The 18,641-nt window shown below is 41.8% G+C and overlaps 1 protein-coding gene across 2 annotated transcripts; it reads right to left on the bottom strand.

The window, feature by feature from the left end:
- Window positions 1-2,690: 2,690 nt before the first annotated feature.
- Window positions 2,691-15,156, bottom strand: LOC308083275 (uncharacterized protein). Of its 2 annotated transcripts, none has more exons than XM_080425545.1 (5): window positions 15,020-15,156; window positions 13,230-13,402; window positions 11,699-11,842; window positions 9,913-10,080; window positions 2,691-5,302 (listed from the first exon to the last, which is right to left on the bottom strand). In XM_080425545.1, the coding sequence occupies exon 5, from the start codon at window positions 5,053-5,055 to the stop codon at window positions 3,154-3,156; it is 1,902 nt and encodes a 633-aa protein (XP_080281671.1). In that variant the 5' UTR covers window positions 5,056-5,302; window positions 9,913-10,080; window positions 11,699-11,842; window positions 13,230-13,402; window positions 15,020-15,156; the 3' UTR covers window positions 2,691-3,153. The 2 variants fall into 2 exon arrangements, with proteins under 2 accessions (XP_080281671.1, XP_080281670.1); XM_080425544.1 differs by having other exon boundaries at window positions 9,908-10,080.
- Between the last annotated feature and the right edge of the window lie 3,485 nt (window positions 15,157-18,641).

The following is an 18,641-nucleotide window of genomic DNA, read 5'->3' on the forward strand; positions in this document are numbered from 1 at the left end:
AGGTATTTTGCCAATAGCTTTTGGTTATTTTATCAATACACTGCATTTGTGTCTTGTCGTCAGTGTGGCCAAACCCATCATCCACGACCACGTGTGATCAGAGCTTCTGTATGGTGGATGCATATTAAGCTGAGACACTAATCATTTCCCCTGTATCCAATAATGTGATCACCCATGTGCATGTTAAGAGGAGAAAAGGGGGACCAATCTAAAGGAGGTGGTCAGACATTAAAGGTTACTGAACCACCAGAATACCTCTCATCTCTCATTATGCATTCAGCTGCATGCATCTATACTGGTTTCTATTGGGTCAGACATTTGTATGTTCTTGTAGTAAGTCTGAGTTCTCCCAACAGAATTGGGTTGGGTTAAAGCAACAGACCCGGGCTTGACCGGGCGCTCAAACTAACACAATAGGCAGTGAGTGTTTGTGGGTGGATAGGTAGGTAGGTGGAAGGGGGTGGAGTTCTATTCACTGCACTATAGTGACTCCTACTGGTTGGTGGTGGAGGGAGGGGGACGAGTAAGCTTGAGCATCTGCACGTTCTGCTCTCCCGGGTTAGTATCCCTGACCGTGCAATCAGTAATGTATTAAGTGGATTGTTTTTCTTTTGTCCTCCCCATTACATGTATTTTATTTTGGAGAAACTTTGGTTGGTGTTTGTGTGATATGAGGGCAGTGGCATTAAAGACGATCATCATCCTAATATCATCATTGTCATCATCAGTGGTCATTTGAGGAGGCTTGTTCCATTCACTGACCATCAATTCCAAAAGTACTTCAAGCTTAACTACTACACAAGAGGAACAGCTCTCACAGACTCTGTTAAGAGGCACATGTATGAAACACAACGTGAAGAGTTGTCGGGCAGAATTCTCAGAGCTTAGAATAAAAGCAATGAAGTTTTTTTTTTTTTTTTTAACCTTTTGCAACAATAAACTGTACAGGACAAACACTGGAGGCAATGTTTATGTGTTTTTAAACTGATCTGGGCTTTATGGCGTGAAATCAGTCTGGTACTCAGGCTATCTCTGTGTTGGTATTGTCTGTTTTGTATCTCTGTTTTTATATGGACCAATAGTGTCTGAAATAAAGTTGATCTGATATCTCTTGAGTGTTTTTTCTCCCCCCCCACACTGACATACCTGAAGAATAAGTGGTTTGGACAGAGTCTCTGTCCATGCCCGCCACTATAGCCTAGAACCCCCCCCCCCCCCCACCCCCAGGACAACAGCGACCTGTGTACATAATTATGTGGAACTCAAAATTAATACACTGGTGGTCAATGGGGGAAAATGTCACAAAAATAAAAGCCCCATTGTGCAATACGCATGTCAAAAACAAGCAAGCCCTCTGACAGAATATGAACAAACCTAGTGGTACCAACTAACTGCAGAGACTTGAGTTAAGGCTAGTAATGGAAAATGTAATAAAGTGAAATTGTGTTATATAATAGCACTGGCAGAGTCTTACATTCCAAAACATTTTTGAAATTCTAAAATAAATGTTCCAGTCTTCTGAGAGAGAGAAAGTAAATAAATTACTTGAAGCATTTGTGCTTTAAGGGACAGTGGAGACAGGTGGTGGCATTGAGCACAGGCCACATTGGAACCCAGGATGTCGTGGTACTTTCCCACTGAATGGTACCGGCTCAACACTGCAGACTACCGATTGGTCAGAGAATCGTCCCTAGCGTCGTATCGTGATTAGCCTCTCGTAGCCAGACGACCATAGATCTGATGTCTGGTCACATCGAAATTCAACGAATGGGCTAAAACTGGGTGGACAATTCCGATATTTCAAAAATAACAGCATCACAAAACCAAAGCAAACACTTTAGGTGGAAATTCCTTCATAATATGAAGCAACATCCCATATTATGGGATGGTATCAGGATTGGTTTTCAAAGCAGTGGACGTAGGTTTGTTAGCACCGGGTCTTCTACGGTGTCCAGCCCCCTTCACTGAATCTTTGGTTTCCCCAGACGTGTCAGTAGGCGGGAGATCTCTAGGGGGCTCTAGTGGTCATTGGGGGCCCTAGTGGTCATTGGGGGCCCCACCTGTGACTGAACACTCTTAACTGAAAAGGACAAAAACCACCGGCTTCGAATGCTATCAATGCATTGAACGGGACATTATCGCGTTTTATCAGACCATTCATTGGGCGTAATCAGGAGATAATGACCTACCGGAGGCAGAGCAGTTCCCACAACATGATTTACCATTCTGTGCCTATCGGTACATGACTCGGACGGCGCTGAGTAGGCTCAAGCGAACGTCGCAGCGTTCGGGACGGCAGCTCTCTTGCTTTAGCTTGCTCGATGGTCCCTCACGTGGCTCCAGTTCGCTTGAGACCGTGCGCCTCTGTCATGGTCCGAAACCAAAACTTTACTTTATAAGTCGTCTCCGTCGGTAGGTCAGTATGTCCTGATAACACCCAATGAATGGTCTGATAAATGGCGGGTAGGTCAGTACGTCGCCTACTTCCCCCATTCAATGGTCTGATAAAACTTGATGATGTCCCATTCAATGCATTGATAGCATCCGAATGGGGTGCAAACACAGGATATGGCTTTCTATGTACGGTCTACATGATAGTGCCAAAAACGTCAGTGGTGGAAAGTCAAGATGACTGTAATGCCAGGAACAATATTCATTTTGTTTCAGTTTTAATGGAAAATCACTCTGTCTACTGAATGGCATTTTCATTTAATGGTTGATAAAGGATAATCCACTGGGATGAATACAAAGATTCAAGTCACATGAGTAAATGTATGCAAGAAGATGCAACAACAGGATCAATGATTACATAATAAGTATGTCAGAATATGTACAAGCAAGACAACAATTCAGAACTTGTGTCGCTGAAGTAAACTAAAACATTACCTGGTAGAGGAACAGCAGGTTTGATTGGTGCTTTCTCAAACAAACTTGAACGAACATTAATTCTACAAATCTCAAAAGTTCGGTGTGCTCCCAGTCAGTACTTCTTGGTCCCCATCGGAATTTGTACGATAAGATAAAAAAAAAGAAAACACTACATCTACAGCAATATTTGTTCCACCAATATTTACATACGAAAAAAAAGAAGAAAGAAAGAAATACACCCACCCACAACTCCTGACATGGAAAGATGAGGCGCAACATAATATTTTACCCACAGTTCTCTGCACCATGAGAACCCTGGTGCTCAAGAAACAACTCCAAGCTGGAGAAAGTCTGGGTGCATTCGGTACATTCGTAGAGAGCATCTGCTGCGTTTTCTTTAACACTACTAGTATGGCCCGTATTGTTATTTTCTGTACTCTCCACGTTGCTCTGTTCTAGACCAGTGTCCTCCTGACTGGCACCAGTGGTGTCAGACGCTTGTCCCATCATATCCGTGTCAGCTGTGCTTGGGTGATTCTCCAGGTGTTCCACCAGGGCAGAGGAGGTCTTGAAGTGAGCTGGACATTTGGGGCACTTGTGTGAATTTGCAGGTTCCTTCTTGTGATACCGTAGATGCCGTTGGTAGACGCACAGCAGCCCAAACTTCTTCCCACACTCTTGGCACTTGTAGGAGACTCTAACCTTTGACGCTGGCTTCTCCCTTCGCCGCCGCCTTCGCACTTCGGGCTCGAAAGCAGGTTGATAGCCGTCCTGCGTCTCAGATTTGTCAGGTATGGCACTTCCTTGTGGTGCCATGTATTTCAGCGACGGTTTCTTCTCCAACTCAGACTTGTGATTCATGGCCATGTGCCTTCTAACGTCACAGCGCTGAGGAAAAGCTTTATCACATATCACACAGGTGTGCATGGTCCCTTTATGGTATCTCATGTGTCGAGACAAACTGCTAGAATGGTTGAACACGCGAGGGCAGAGTTTGCAAGCATGCAGTTTGCCGCCGGGACTACTCCTCCTCCTTCTCCTTCTGCCTATCATCGGCGTTTTGTTTACCCTTCGCTTAACTGGTTTCTGCGAGTCCTGATTCAACGTATCCATTTCTTCCTGGGTTTGATGGGTGAGATGATGCTCTTTCAGAGCGGTTAACTTTTGAAAGTGATCTCCGCATAATCCACATCTGTAGGCTGTAGCAGACTCTTCCTGATCACCCAGATTACCAGGATCTTTAATGGCACCGCTGTCAGAACCCTTCGCGTCAACAACCAAGCCATTGCTGTGGTTCTTTTCATGCAATGTCTCTTCTGGCTTCTTCCTGGAGGTCAGTTCATTTTCTGATGTCAAGTGCCTACCCGGTTTGTTTCCTCTGCAGTGGTATTTAGTGTGTGTCTGGAAATCTGACATCCAGAAGAAGCTCAACTCGCACTTCTTACAGGGATACGTTTTCTCCACCGCTTTCTCCAGATTCATCTGGGATCTGCCCTGAGCGGACGGCCCCTTGAAAGACGGATGGTTTTCTCTTTGATGAGTGTTCAACGCGTCCACTTTCAGGAATCGTCTACCGCAATGTCCGCAGCAGTGGAATCGCTTGCGTGCGTGGTCTTGTAGGTGCTTCTTCAGGTCCTCTCTGCTGCCAAAAACAGTGCAGCACAGTGTGCACTTGTAACCTCGCTCTGTGTTTCGATATTGCTGGTGGTGATTTAAACCCCGCCGGCTACTGAACGATTTATTACAGGTCTCACACCGGTAGTAGCCCTGGTGGGATTTATTCGGGTTCAAGTTAGAATACGTTGGCTTTGGCTTCAGGGCGTCCCTGGGAGGCGATGACCGCGGCGGAAGAGCTGGAGACACTGGCTTGGCGGGAGGGGGGACGTGTGTCGGCAAAGCAGGCGGTAACACGGGTTTGCTAGGGGCGTAACCGGCGTATGGCGACGGCTCATATCCATCCACAATTGTCAGTATTCCATTTTCCTGCAGCACATATTCTCTGGGGACTTCAAATCCATTGGATGAACCATCTAACGGAAAAGACTCCAAAGGTCCATGGCTAGCCATGTGTTTCAGCATGTTAGGGAAATGGCAGAAGCCCTCGCCGCACTCGGTGCAGATGAAGGCACTACGATCTCCTTCGGGCGGCAGAGAGGCGGCATTATCCATCGAGTTCTGTTTCTCCATCTACAATGTTGTCCACTTGCTGATGGCATTAATCCTTAAGTCTCCGTAACCCTTATCTTTCGTAGACACCCGTTCAGTTTATATTGGATATGTTAGTTCGTCTGAAAATGCTGGCAATGTATTGGTCCTCAGGGATGTATCTAAACTTCAAACGCGTATTTCAGAGGTAGTTACGGAATGGCTCCAAAGGTTACTTCCGATCTTCACGTCCAGATCACCACTGCTATTGTCTTGGTTGTATCAGCACCTGGGAATGATTGAAAGAATCGTAATTAGAATTTTATATCCAAGCAACTAAACACAAGACAGCTAGACCTATTCATGCTACCGGACAGGAAGAGATGGGATATGAATGGGAAGAGAAGCACCGTGGTGGTATTTCTCATTGTCATCCAAAGCAGCCACTCACTCTTTACACTCTCTTATAACTACTTTCCTGGAGAATGATCACATGTATAATTAGGGGGAGTTGCATTAGTAATGGCTTTACATGTTTCAGAAATTAAGCTGCCCAGTTAATTCATGGTGATTCACATCAGTGGGGAAAAAGTCCACTCAACTTCTGTCTTAGACCGAATGGCCTCTGTGCATAACTGTAGTCCACGGTTTCCAGAGGGTGGCATATACCCATTATCTGTTGGGTTCATTTTCTAAATACAGCTTCATTTGATTGGCTCTTTTGACTGACTGCTGCCGAGCCATTCAAACAAAGCCACTATGGGCAAATGCATTGGAACAGGAAACAGTAAGCTACCTTCTAATAACCTGGGACTACAGTTGTGCACATGTAGCAGAGTGACACAGAGCCTCTGCCTGAAGACCGAAAGCCTAATATCTCCTCAGCCAAGGGGGATTCCCCTTTAGGCTAGTGGATAAAATGTAGGGATGCACCGAATATTCGGCCACCGAAACATATCGGCCGAAAATGGTTAAAAAATGCATTTTCGGCTTTCGGCCGAAAGGGTTTTAATGCCGAAAAAATATCACCGAAAGACACCGAAACATATCGGCCGAAAGACACCGAAACATATCGGCTGATACCACCGAAAGACACCGAAACAATGCTATTTTCAAAAAATCTTGGAATGAAATGTGGAATATTATTATTATATAATTAAATAAATGTTTACATTTTGCAATCTTTCAGCAGTCTGGAATTAATGTATGGATTCAAAAGTGCTGAATAAATGTTTTATGGACCCATAATAGTGATTATTATTTAAGTTAAGTTTTGCCATAATCATGTCTTTTGCCATAATCAGGTAGCTGATCAACATTGGTAAACAAATAAATTCATTATATATATGTATATATATTTATCATATTCGGCCTTTCGGTATTCGGTTTTCGGCCAACTGTTTTCTATTTTCGGCATTCGGTTTCGGCCAAGAATTTCCCATTCAGTGCATCCCTAATAAAATGTTTGGCTTTAGTGTCCCTTCCCGCACAGGAGACGCGGGTTCGAATCCTATGCCTTACATTAGTGCCTTGACCCGGATCTGGTTTCCCAGTGGGGTGGGGTCAAGGGGGGGGTGGGTGTTTCCAGACCAAAGACCAAAACCCCAAGACAGGAAGTGGGGTGGGGTCAAAGGGGGGGTGGGTGTTGCCAGACCAAAGACCAAAACCCTAAGACAGGAAGTATGCCCCCCCCCCCCCCCCCCCCCCTTCTCTACAACACCCCGGCCATGACTCCAATCATCCTAGAGACCTAGACTCTTCTCCCTCCTGGCTCCCAAGCACAACGTCACTGAGATCAGGTAAACCGTGACGATTAAAACAATCTGGCTGGGGTTAAATATCTTTGATGGTCACGCTTTGCACGTCAGTGAAATAAATCTTATGTCGTCCTACTTGTTGTTACTTGTCAGCTCTGAGTAGTCAGTCCCTGCTCTGATCGTTCTTTTGCATAGTTAGAGAAGTGCAAACACAACACAACACTACCGCAATGACAAAACACTCCACAGGCAGCGCTATGCGACACTGATTCCCAACAAAGCCAGATGCACGGCTCCTTTCATAAACAAACATCTTGTTATGTTAATAATAAATTGTCATATAGCATATTACTATAGACATAATAGATGGATTTAGTGGCGTCAGTAAGTAAGTAAACACGATGTTGTCCACATCGGTTGCTGTTGAAGGCTATTTTTAACTTGCCAGCATGTTTCCCGGTTCAGACTGTCCAGAGAAAATCTAACCGGTTTCAACTCGTACACTAGACCAGACAAACCGGAAATGACCCAGTTCTAGGTTGCATCTTTACCATCAGTAAAGAGATCCACATCCCTATTTCTCTCCCGCTCTCACACACTCATCTCTCCCTTTCTCTCTCGCACACACACACACTCCCCCCTGCCTCTTTCTCTCCCTCCCTCACACACAAACACCACTCTTTCTCCCCCTCCCCCTCTCTTGCACACACACACACACACTCTCTCTCTCTCTTGCACTCACACACACACACACACACACACACTTCTAGTTATCTCTTTATCAGCTACGATTTCGGAGCAAACCGTTGTTTATATTAAAAGCCAAGCCATAACAACCAAAGTGAAACTAACAGCCTTAGTCTTATTATGTAGAATACAAAGCCTTGTTTATAGCATACCACTTGTTTTAACTTAAATATTATAGATGTTGTTGCGGTCAGAAACATGTCTCTGTCAGATCCTGCCTAGATTCACTGCACAGTCGTCCCAAAGGTTAGAGACAAATTATTTCTCTACTTTTACAATTTAAGCATAATAATGTGCTTGATTGTTGCACTTAATTGACAGCCAGGCAGAGTTGTTTTCCATGGAACCAGGCTCACTCACTCAATGCATTCACTACTTTATAGTTTTCCATCTATGCAGAGAGATGTTAATCTAATGTCACAGACACAATCTTTACCCAAAACAATGTAGATTTCATTGATGGAGGTTAACCTCAATTTCAAGGTCAACATCAACCCAATGAAACCTTGTAGGAAGACATCATTCTGTCAGGATTTGACTTAATTTTGACACGCGGAACACATATATTTGGACTGATCCAGTCTTGACTATGTAAACAATAGGCCTACCACCCAAACCCCACACATTGTCATGGTCCAAGTACAAAGGCAATCATTTCACATGACATCAGACACTTTTATTAAGGCTTTGATATAGCCTTGGATCAAGACTATCATATGTTTTCTTTTTATCGTTTTAGACATTTGCATATCTATGAAAGTAAAAGTCAGACTGGATAAAATACATCTATGATGGTCTAGATCCACGGCTAGCTTTGACATATGGAAAAGTGTCACACATCAACGGCCAATCACACCAAACACACTATCGGTGGTGGAAAAAGGACTGAAATGTTTTACTTAAGTAAAAGTATCAATACTGCAATATAGATTAGAAATACTTGAGTAAAATTTAGTTGAGTAAAAGTACAAAAGTAAAGTAACTAGTTACCAAATTATTCAAATAATTGTAGAGGAGTAAAAGTACAATATTTCCCTCTGAAATGCAGTGGAGTAGAAGTAAAATAATTGAAAAGTTGCAATACTCCAGTAAAGTAAAAGTACCTCGAAATTGTACATAAGTACAGTACTTGAGTAAATGTACTTACTTTACACCACTGACTACTATAACAATATTTATATTATCATTCACCACTGTCATGGTTATAGTTGTGCTGTGGACTCTGCCAGACTGCAACCAGCTTCAGTTAGAATGATGTTAAGACCATATCTATATAGTTATGTTATATAGTTGTAGTTATAGTTTAGTTATATAGTTATCTTTATAGTTATGTTATATCATTATAGTTGTTATATCTTTATAGTTGTGTTATATAGTTATAGTTGTTATATCTTTATAGTTATGTTATATTATTTAGTTATGTTATATAGTTATATTATAATATATCTTCATAGTTATGTTATCTTTATAATTATGTTATAGTTATGTTATACAGTTATAGTTATGTTCAATAGTAAGTTTTGTTATATAGATATAGTTATATTATATAGTTACAGTTATGTTATATAGATATAGTCATATTATATAGTTATAGTTATGTTATATAGTTGTAGTTATGTTATATAGTTACAGTTATGTTATATAGTTGTAGTTATGTTATATAGTTATATAGTTACAGTTATGTTATATAGATATAGTCATATTATATAGTTATAGTTATGTTATATAGTTATAGTTATGTTATATAGTTACAGTTATGTTATATAGTTATAGTTATGTTATATAGTTATAGTACTTGTTGTGACTTATTATTCCAGGTTCATTATCATGTGTTGTTAGCATTCTTTAGCATGGTTAGCTTAACAACATTATTTCCATGTAAACACTGAATACAGTTGCTAGATGGCTAGCTCCTCCCATCAGCTAAGTTAACAAAACAAAACAACACTCCGTAGGAAGACGACGTCGCTTGTCAAAAGGAACAGATCTACAAGCCAACTAGCTTGTATATCTGTTATTTTTTTCCACAAGCGACAGCCTTGAGCGACGTACTAGTGAAAGCTAAAAATGTTAGCTTGTTGCTTCGTTGGTTGTTACTAGACTGCCTGTGGTCAATTCACTTTGCAGTTTGCATATCCGGTCTAGAGCGGATACGGAAACGGTCTGTGTGATTGGATATTATATGTGTGGGAAATGACCGGATACAGTAGGCGGGCTTTAGACCGGATGTGAGTTCTGAACGGAATAGAAACCAGGCTTTCTTCCACAGACACTGAGGAAAAGCCTGAAGATGATGCGATGTTAGTAAAAAAAAATCATGGGAGCGAGTTTTACCAAAGCGAGATACATATTAATCAAACCATTATGTTTATGATTCACACATAACTTACCGTACATGTTGACCAGCCGATGAATCGTGCTAATCGATCGATGCCACTTAAGAAGAGCACGATGTGAAGATCGATCAAACTCACTACAGCTGATCAGAGAGGCAGCGCGGCCATCTTTGCATGGCCCGATCACACCAACAGTACAGTAGAACACTGCCCTCTGCTGGCCTCATCTAGTAATACAAGGGGGGCACTGAGTGGATGTAGTTTTAAACAATTATAATAATAACAATAATACTACAGACATACAGTACATATGCATGTCTGCTTAATTCTCTGATGTATCTAAATCAGGGGTCTTCAACGTTTTCAGGCCAAGGACCCCCTAGCTGAGAGAGAGATGAAGCAGGGACCCCCTCCTCTATGTTGTATAAAATTGTGTTTCAACTTTTTTTTGTTTACTTGGTCTGCTCTTTTTCTCCCTCTAGTCTACACCTATACTTCTTTGCCAAAAAATAGCGCTGCGAGGCGTTGTGAGCTTGTAGATCTGCTATTTTTGGCTTAAGTTCTCCTCAGAAAAGAGATGCTAGGGTTCAAGTGGTTAAGGTAATAAATAATAATAATCATATCACACAGAGATTTGGCGGACCCCCTGTAGTAACTCTGAGGACCCACTAGGGGTCCCGGACCCCCTGTTGAAGACCCCTGATCTAAATGTATCTGTTCCTGGATTGAATGGGTTAACACATTTAATCCAGGAATGCATCTGTGTCACTTTAGATTTCTTTGCCTTAATTAAAAAATAGCAGATCTACACAGTGCCGCGCTATGAGCTTGTAGATCTGCTATTTTAAATCATGAAAATGTGTACACATCTTTGAATATCTATATATATATCTCTATATCTCTCTCTCTCTCTATATATATATATATATATATATATATATATATATATATATATATATATATATATGGCCTACATTTCTAACTCAAATCTTTGCTTCTGGGGGGGGGGGGGGGGTCCATGGAACACATTCTTTTGAGATGGGGGTCCCTGTGAATAAGAGATGTCGGCTACAGCAAACTAACTTTGCCAAAAAATCTTTGCCGTATAAGCTATCATCATGTATTACAACTATATCACAAACTCTTGTTTTATTGTTGTATTGTTTTATTGGATCTTGTTTAGTCGATACACTTATTTGTTTTAGCTCTTGCTCATTTGATGTTGCTATTTGTCTCACCTGTTTAAGAAAGCAGGTAGCTGATATATGTCACTTTTACCTTAGCGCTAGTTATGTTCTTAGTTGCTTGTTTTAGCAGAAAATGCACTTAAGACTTCTGGTGATTAGTAGTTTAGTTCCCTACCTATCAGTGGTGGAAAAAGTACTCAAATTCTTTACTTAAGTAAAAGTACCACACTGCAATATAGAAATACTCTGTTACAAGTAAAAGTCCAGAATACAAAATGTACTTGAGTAAAAGTACAAAAGTATTGGTATCAAAATGTACTTAAAGTACCAAAAGTAAAAGTACTAAAATATTTGAAAATAGCAGATCTACAAGCTCACAACGCGTCGCATTGCGACGCGTTGTGAGCTTGTAGATCGGCTATTTTCAAATAGCCTATGTATAAAATAGGGCTAAAGTGGTTAATGCGACAAGGTGTGTCCAAGGCTACTGAAGGCCTGTGCCACTGAGCTTGGAGACCCTCTTCAGCACATCTTCAACATGAGCCTGAGGCTGGGGAAGGTTCCCACACTGTGGAAAACATCATGCATCGTTCCGGTGCCTAAGAAGGGGCGCCATGGTGAACTGAATGACTTCAGACCTGTAGCGCTGACCTCTCACCTGATGAAGACTCTGGAGAGGCTGATTCTCCACTTTATCAGACCCCAGGTGCAACATGCCCAGGATCCCCTGCAATTTGCATATCGGGAGAGGGTGGGGGTGGAGGACGCCATTCTCTACCTACTTCATCGGGCCTCCACATTCCTGGACAGGGAAAGTGGTGCGGTGAGGATACTATTTTTCGATTTCTCAAGCGCCTTTAATACCATACAGCCCCCCCTATTACGAGATAAACTGACCAGCATGCATGTTGACCCACAACTTGTGTCCTGGATCATGGACTACCTCACCGACAGACCACAATATGTCAGGTTGAGGGACTGTACATCCGACACTATCATCTGCAGCACAGGAGTCCCTCAGGGGACTGTGCTGGCCCCCCTTCTCTTTACCCTGTACACAGCAGAGTTCAGACACTGCTCGGAGATGTGCCACCTGCAGAAGTTCTCCGACGACACAGCCATCGTCTGGTGTATTAAGGGGGGAGAGGAGGGGGAGTACAGGAAAGTGATAGAGGACTTTGTGGGCTGGAGCCAGCTGAACAAGCTACAGCTAAACATCGCCAAGACCAAGGAGATCGTTATTGACTTCAGGAGAACCCGCCCCACCCCACAACCAGTTTCCATCGGGGGGGTGGAGGTTGAGGTAAGTTTTGTAAGTTTTGTTATATAGATATAGTTATATTATATAGTTACAGTTATGTTATATAGATATAGTCATATTATATAGTTATAGTTATGTTATATAGTTGTAGTTATGTTATATAGTTACAGTTATGTTATATAGTTGTAGTTATGTTATATAGTTATATAGTTACAGTTATGTTATATAGATATAGTCATATTATATAGTTATAGTTATGTTATATAGTTATAGTTATGTTATATAGTTACAGTTATGTTATATAGTTATAGTTATGTTATATAGTTATAGTACTTGTTGTGACTTATTATTCCAGGTTCATTATCATGTGTTGTTAGCATTCTTTAGCATGGTTAGCTTAACAACATTATTTCCATGTAAACACTGAATACAGTTGCTAGATGGCTAGCTCCTCCCATCAGCTAAGTTAACAAAACAAAACAACACTCCGTAGGAAGACGACGTCGCTTGTCAAAAGGAACAGATCTACAAGCCAACTAGCTTGTATATCTGTTATTTTTTTCCACAAGCGACAGCCTTGAGCGACGTACTAGTGAAAGCTAAAAATGTTAGCTTGTTGCTTCGTTGGTTGTTACTAGACTGCCTGTGGTCAATTCACTTTGCAGTTTGCATATCCGGTCTAGAGCGGATACGGAAACGGTCTGTGTGATTGGATATTATATGTGTGGGAAATGACCGGATACAGTAGGCGGGCTTTAGACCGGATGTGAGTTCTGAACGGAATAGAAACCAGGCTTTCTTCCACAGACACTGAGGAAAAGCCTGAAGATGATGCGATGTTAGTAAAAAAAAATCATGGGAGCGAGTTTTACCAAAGCGAGATACATATTAATCAAACCATTATGTTTATGATTCACACATAACTTACCGTACATGTTGACCAGCCGATGAATCGTGCTAATCGATCGATGCCACTTAAGAAGAGCACGATGTGAAGATCGATCAAACTCACTACAGCTGATCAGAGAGGCAGCGCGGCCATCTTTGCATGGCCCGATCACACCAACAGTACAGTAGAACACTGCCCTCTGCTGGCCTCATCTAGTAATACAAGGGGGGCACTGAGTGGATGTAGTTTTAAACAATTATAATAATAACAATAATACTACAGACATACAGTACATATGCATGTCTGCTTAATTCTCTGATGTATCTAAATCAGGGGTCTTCAACGTTTTCAGGCCAAGGACCCCCTAGCTGAGAGAGAGATGAAGCAGGGACCCCCTCCTCTATGTTGTATAAAATTGTGTTTCAACTTTTTTTTGTTTACTTGGTCTGCTCTTTTTCTCCCTCTAGTCTACACCTATACTTCTTTGCCAAAAAATAGCGCTGCGAGGCGTTGTGAGCTTGTAGATCTGCTATTTTTGGCTTAAGTTCTCCTCAGAAAAGAGATGCTAGGGTTCAAGTGGTTAAGGTAATAAATAATAATAATCATATCACACAGAGATTTGGCGGACCCCCTGTAGTAACTCTGAGGACCCACTAGGGGTCCCGGACCCCCTGTTGAAGACCCCTGATCTAAATGTATCTGTTCCTGGATTGAATGGGTTAACACATTTAATCCAGGAATGCATCTGTGTCACTTTAGATTTCTTTGCCTTAATTAAAAAATAGCAGATCTACACAGTGCCGCGCTATGAGCTTGTAGATCTGCTATTTTAAATCATGAAAATGTGTACACATCTTTGAATATCTATATATATATCTCTATATCTCTCTCTCTCTCTATATATATATATATATATATATATATATATATATATATATATATATATATATATGGCCTACATTTCTAACTCAAATCTTTGCTTCTGGGGGGGGGGGGGGGTCCATGGAACACATTCTTTTGAGATGGGGGTCCCTGTGAATAAGAGATGTCGGCTACAGCAAACTAACTTTGCCAAAAAATCTTTGCCGTATAAGCTATCATCATGTATTACAACTATATCACAAACTCTTGTTTTATTGTTGTATTGTTTTATTGGATCTTGTTTAGTCGATACACTTATTTGTTTTAGCTCTTGCTCATTTGATGTTGCTATTTGTCTCACCTGTTTAAGAAAGCAGGTAGCTGATATATGTCACTTTTACCTTAGCGCTAGTTATGTTCTTAGTTGCTTGTTTTAGCAGAAAATGCACTTAAGACTTCTGGTGATTAGTAGTTTAGTTCCCTACCTATCAGTGGTGGAAAAAGTACTCAAATTCTTTACTTAAGTAAAAGTACCACACTGCAATATAGAAATACTCTGTTACAAGTAAAAGTCCAGAATACAAAATGTACTTGAGTAAAAGTACAAAAGTATTGGTATCAAAATGTACTTAAAGTACCAAAAGTAAAAGTACTAAAATATTTGAAAATAGCAGATCTACAAGCTCACAACGCGTCGCATTGCGACGCGTTGTGAGCTTGTAGATCGGCTATTTTCAAATAGCCTATGTATAAAATAGGGCTAAAGTGGTTAATGCGACAAGGTGTGTCCAAGGCTACTGAAGGCCTGTGCCACTGAGCTTGGAGACCCTCTTCAGCACATCTTCAACATGAGCCTGAGGCTGGGGAAGGTTCCCACACTGTGGAAAACATCATGCATCGTTCCGGTGCCTAAGAAGGGGCGCCATGGTGAACTGAATGACTTCAGACCTGTAGCGCTGACCTCTCACCTGATGAAGACTCTGGAGAGGCTGATTCTCCACTTTATCAGACCCCAGGTGCAACATGCCCAGGATCCCCTGCAATTTGCATATCGGGAGAGGGTGGGGGTGGAGGACGCCATTCTCTACCTACTTCATCGGGCCTCCACATTCCTGGACAGGGAAAGTGGTGCGGTGAGGATACTATTTTTCGATTTCTCAAGCGCCTTTAATACCATACAGCCCCCCCTATTACGAGATAAACTGACCAGCATGCATGTTGACCCACAACTTGTGTCCTGGATCATGGACTACCTCACCGACAGACCACAATATGTCAGGTTGAGGGACTGTACATCCGACACTATCATCTGCAGCACAGGAGTCCCTCAGGGGACTGTGCTGGCCCCCCTTCTCTTTACCCTGTACACAGCAGAGTTCAGACACTGCTCGGAGATGTGCCACCTGCAGAAGTTCTCCGACGACACAGCCATCGTCTGGTGTATTAAGGGGGGAGAGGAGGGGGAGTACAGGAAAGTGATAGAGGACTTTGTGGGCTGGAGCCAGCTGAACAAGCTACAGCTAAACATCGCCAAGACCAAGGAGATCGTTATTGACTTCAGGAGAACCCGCCCCACCCCACAACCAGTTTCCATCGGGGGGGTGGAGGTTGAGGTGGTCGAGTCCTATAAGTTCCTGGGAGTACAGCTTGATCATAAACTGGACTGGTCAGCAAACACGAACAGTCTCTATAAGAAGGGTCAGAGCAGGCTGTATTTCCTGAGGAGACTGGCCTCTTTTAAAATCTGCAGGAAGCTCCTGCAGATGTTTTACCAGTCAGTGGTTTCCAGCGTCGTCTTCTATGCTGTGGTGTGTTGGGGAGGTAATGCCAGACAGAGAGATACAGTCAGACTGGACAGACTGATTAGGCGGGCCGGCAAGGTCATAGGGACTGGGACTGAGCTAGAGTCAGTGGTGGCTATGGCAGAGAGGAGGACAAGGCAGTGTCCATTCTTGATGATGCCAGCCACCCACTGCACACAGCACTTTATGCACAGAAGAGCCATTTTAGCAATAGGCTCCGATCACTGCAGTGTAGCACGGACAGATTCAACTACTCTTTTATCCCAAGGGCCATTAGGATGCATAATGATGCACTGGGGGAGAGAGGAGGGAGGGGGAGGGGGTTGACCAGCTGATCTATATTTATTTGTTTTTAGCTGTGCTCTTTTAACTGCTTTTACCTAGGTTTTTTAACTGCTTATAACTGATAGTTTTTTTATTATTGCATTCATTCATTCCCATTGGTGTAATGTTTTCTAAATGTTTACCATGCTTCTTTTTTATTGGCCTCTGTATGAATGTATTGCACTGGAGCCGTTGAGCAAAGCAAATTTCCTTCGGGATCAATAAAGTATATATCTATCTATCTATGCCTGTTTTATAATATAATAATTTACATCCGAAAAGTAACTAGTAACTAAAGTTTTCAAATAATTGTAGTGGAGTAAAAAGTACAATATTTGCCTCTGAGATGTAGTGGAGTAGAAGTAAAAGTATTGGAAATTAGAAATACTCAAGTACAAATACCTCAAAATTGTGCTTAAGTACAGTACTTGAGTAAATGTACTTAGTTACTTTCCACCACTGCTACCTATGTTGAATGCACTTATTGTAAGTCACTTTGGATAAAAGCGTCTGCTAAATGACTGTAATGTAATGTAATATAATGTAATGTAATGTAATGTAATGTAATACATCCTGGTCTAAATAAGAAGTCAGTGAGTGATCAGTCATTATGAAGTGTTTGGCCCCGTTTGGCCCCTAGCTCAGACCTACTCTGGAGTGGTGCCAAAATAGGCCCCCATTTCAGAGCCCTTTGACACCACTAAGCCCAGGTCCTTGGAAACGGTGGCACAAGTAGGCGGTGTGGTGTGGTGCCATGCCAGTGGAAATACTCCTACTCAAGTACTGTACTTAAGTACAATTTTGAGTTTTTTTTTTACTTTACTGGAGTATTTCCCATTTTCAATCATTTTACTTCTACTCCACTACATCTCAGAGGCAAATATTGTACTTTTACTCCACTACAATTATTTGAAAACTTTAGTTACTAGTTACTTTGAAGATTTTGAATAGTATTACAAAACATACATTAACCACTTCAGCCCTATATATACTTTGGCTATTTGAAAACAGCAGATCTACAAGCTCACAACGCGTCACGCGTTGTACAAAAAAAGCATGACAAATAAAAAATATATACAAAAAAAGGGGAGGGGGGGGGGGGGTCGTCTGTCTACAGGGAAACTGGTACTAGCTCCTCTTATGGCCTCCAGAAAGATGAGTTTTTAGGGCTGTTTTGAATGGGCCCAGCGAACTGCATTTTTTGAGGTATGGGGTTAGACTATTCCATACCTTGGTGGCTGTGCTGTAGAAGGAGAATTTGCCCATGTTTGTTTTATGGGTGGGTGGTACCAGATTGTTGTTTACGCTCCCTCTAGTTTCGTGACTGTGGGTGTCACTAACTTTTTCGAGGTATTTATACAGATATGCGGGTATAGGGGGCATTTCGGGCAAATCTGAATTTACAATTTTGAAGACCAGTCCCATTTTTAGTTGTTTAACCCTGTCTTCCACCCTGAGCCAGCCTAGGCTGGCAAAGTGAGTGGGAGAGAGGTGGGTCATGGGCCCCAGTCCGAGAAGTAGTCGAATCAGTACTCAATTACTGTACAATTTTGAGGTATTTGTACTTTACTTGAGTATTTCCAATTCCCAATACTTTCACTTCTACTCCACTACATCTCAGAGGCAAATATTGTACTTTTACTCCACTACAATTATTAGAAAACCTTAGTTACTAGTTACTTTGCAGATATAAGTTATTATATTATAAAACATACATTAACCACTTTAGTCCTATTTTATACCTAGGCTATTTGAAAATAGCAGATTTACAAGCTCACAACGGGTCGCATCGCGACCCGTTGTGAGCTACAAAGCTCACAGATCTACAAAGCTCTACAAAGATATCTCTTTGTAGATCTACAGATCTACAAATAGATCTACAAAGCTCACAATACGTCGCATCGCGACGCGTTGTGAGCTTGTAGATCTGCTATTTTCAAACATTTTTAGTACTTTAAAAAAGTACATTTTGATGCCAATACTGCCAGTACTTTTACTCAAGTAACATTTTGAACACAGGCTTTGAGTAAAATATCTGAGTACTTCTTCCACCACTGGATCACAGACACATTATTACAGTCATGGTGCTACATAAAAAAACAACAACACTATCTTATTCTTACCCCCAGAGGGTCAAACAACTCCCTCAGCGAACTCCATGGTATAGGAGCCCCATGGGAGTGTCATCCTCTGCCCCTCACCCCCCCCCCCCTCTTTTCTGTAAATACATATAGAATAGCTTTTAAGCCATTGAGACTTGAGGCCGATTCTACAAATGTCTTCTAAATCCTAACAGTTTTCTGAAACACTTATGTTGCTATAAAACCCCCAAAATGAATTTGGCCGCGGACCTCCATCTCAAAATATGTTGTTCCAGGGGACCCTCAAATGTTCAGTCTCTCCTCCACACATCATGTCCTGGTCTTCAAAGCAGCCAGTCGTCCTGGTTCTATTGACAGGGAGG

This window comes from Gymnoscopelus braueri, assembly GCF_963280865.1.
Source record: "Gymnoscopelus braueri genome assembly, chromosome: 4".
Classification (NCBI taxonomy): Eukaryota; Metazoa; Chordata; class Actinopteri; order Myctophiformes; family Myctophidae; genus Gymnoscopelus; species Gymnoscopelus braueri.

Coding starts and splice junctions, on each gene's coding strand:
- LOC308083275 (XM_080425545.1), bottom strand. CDS start 5,055: ATGGAGAAACAGAACTCGATGGATAATGCCGCCTCTCTGCCGCCCGAA.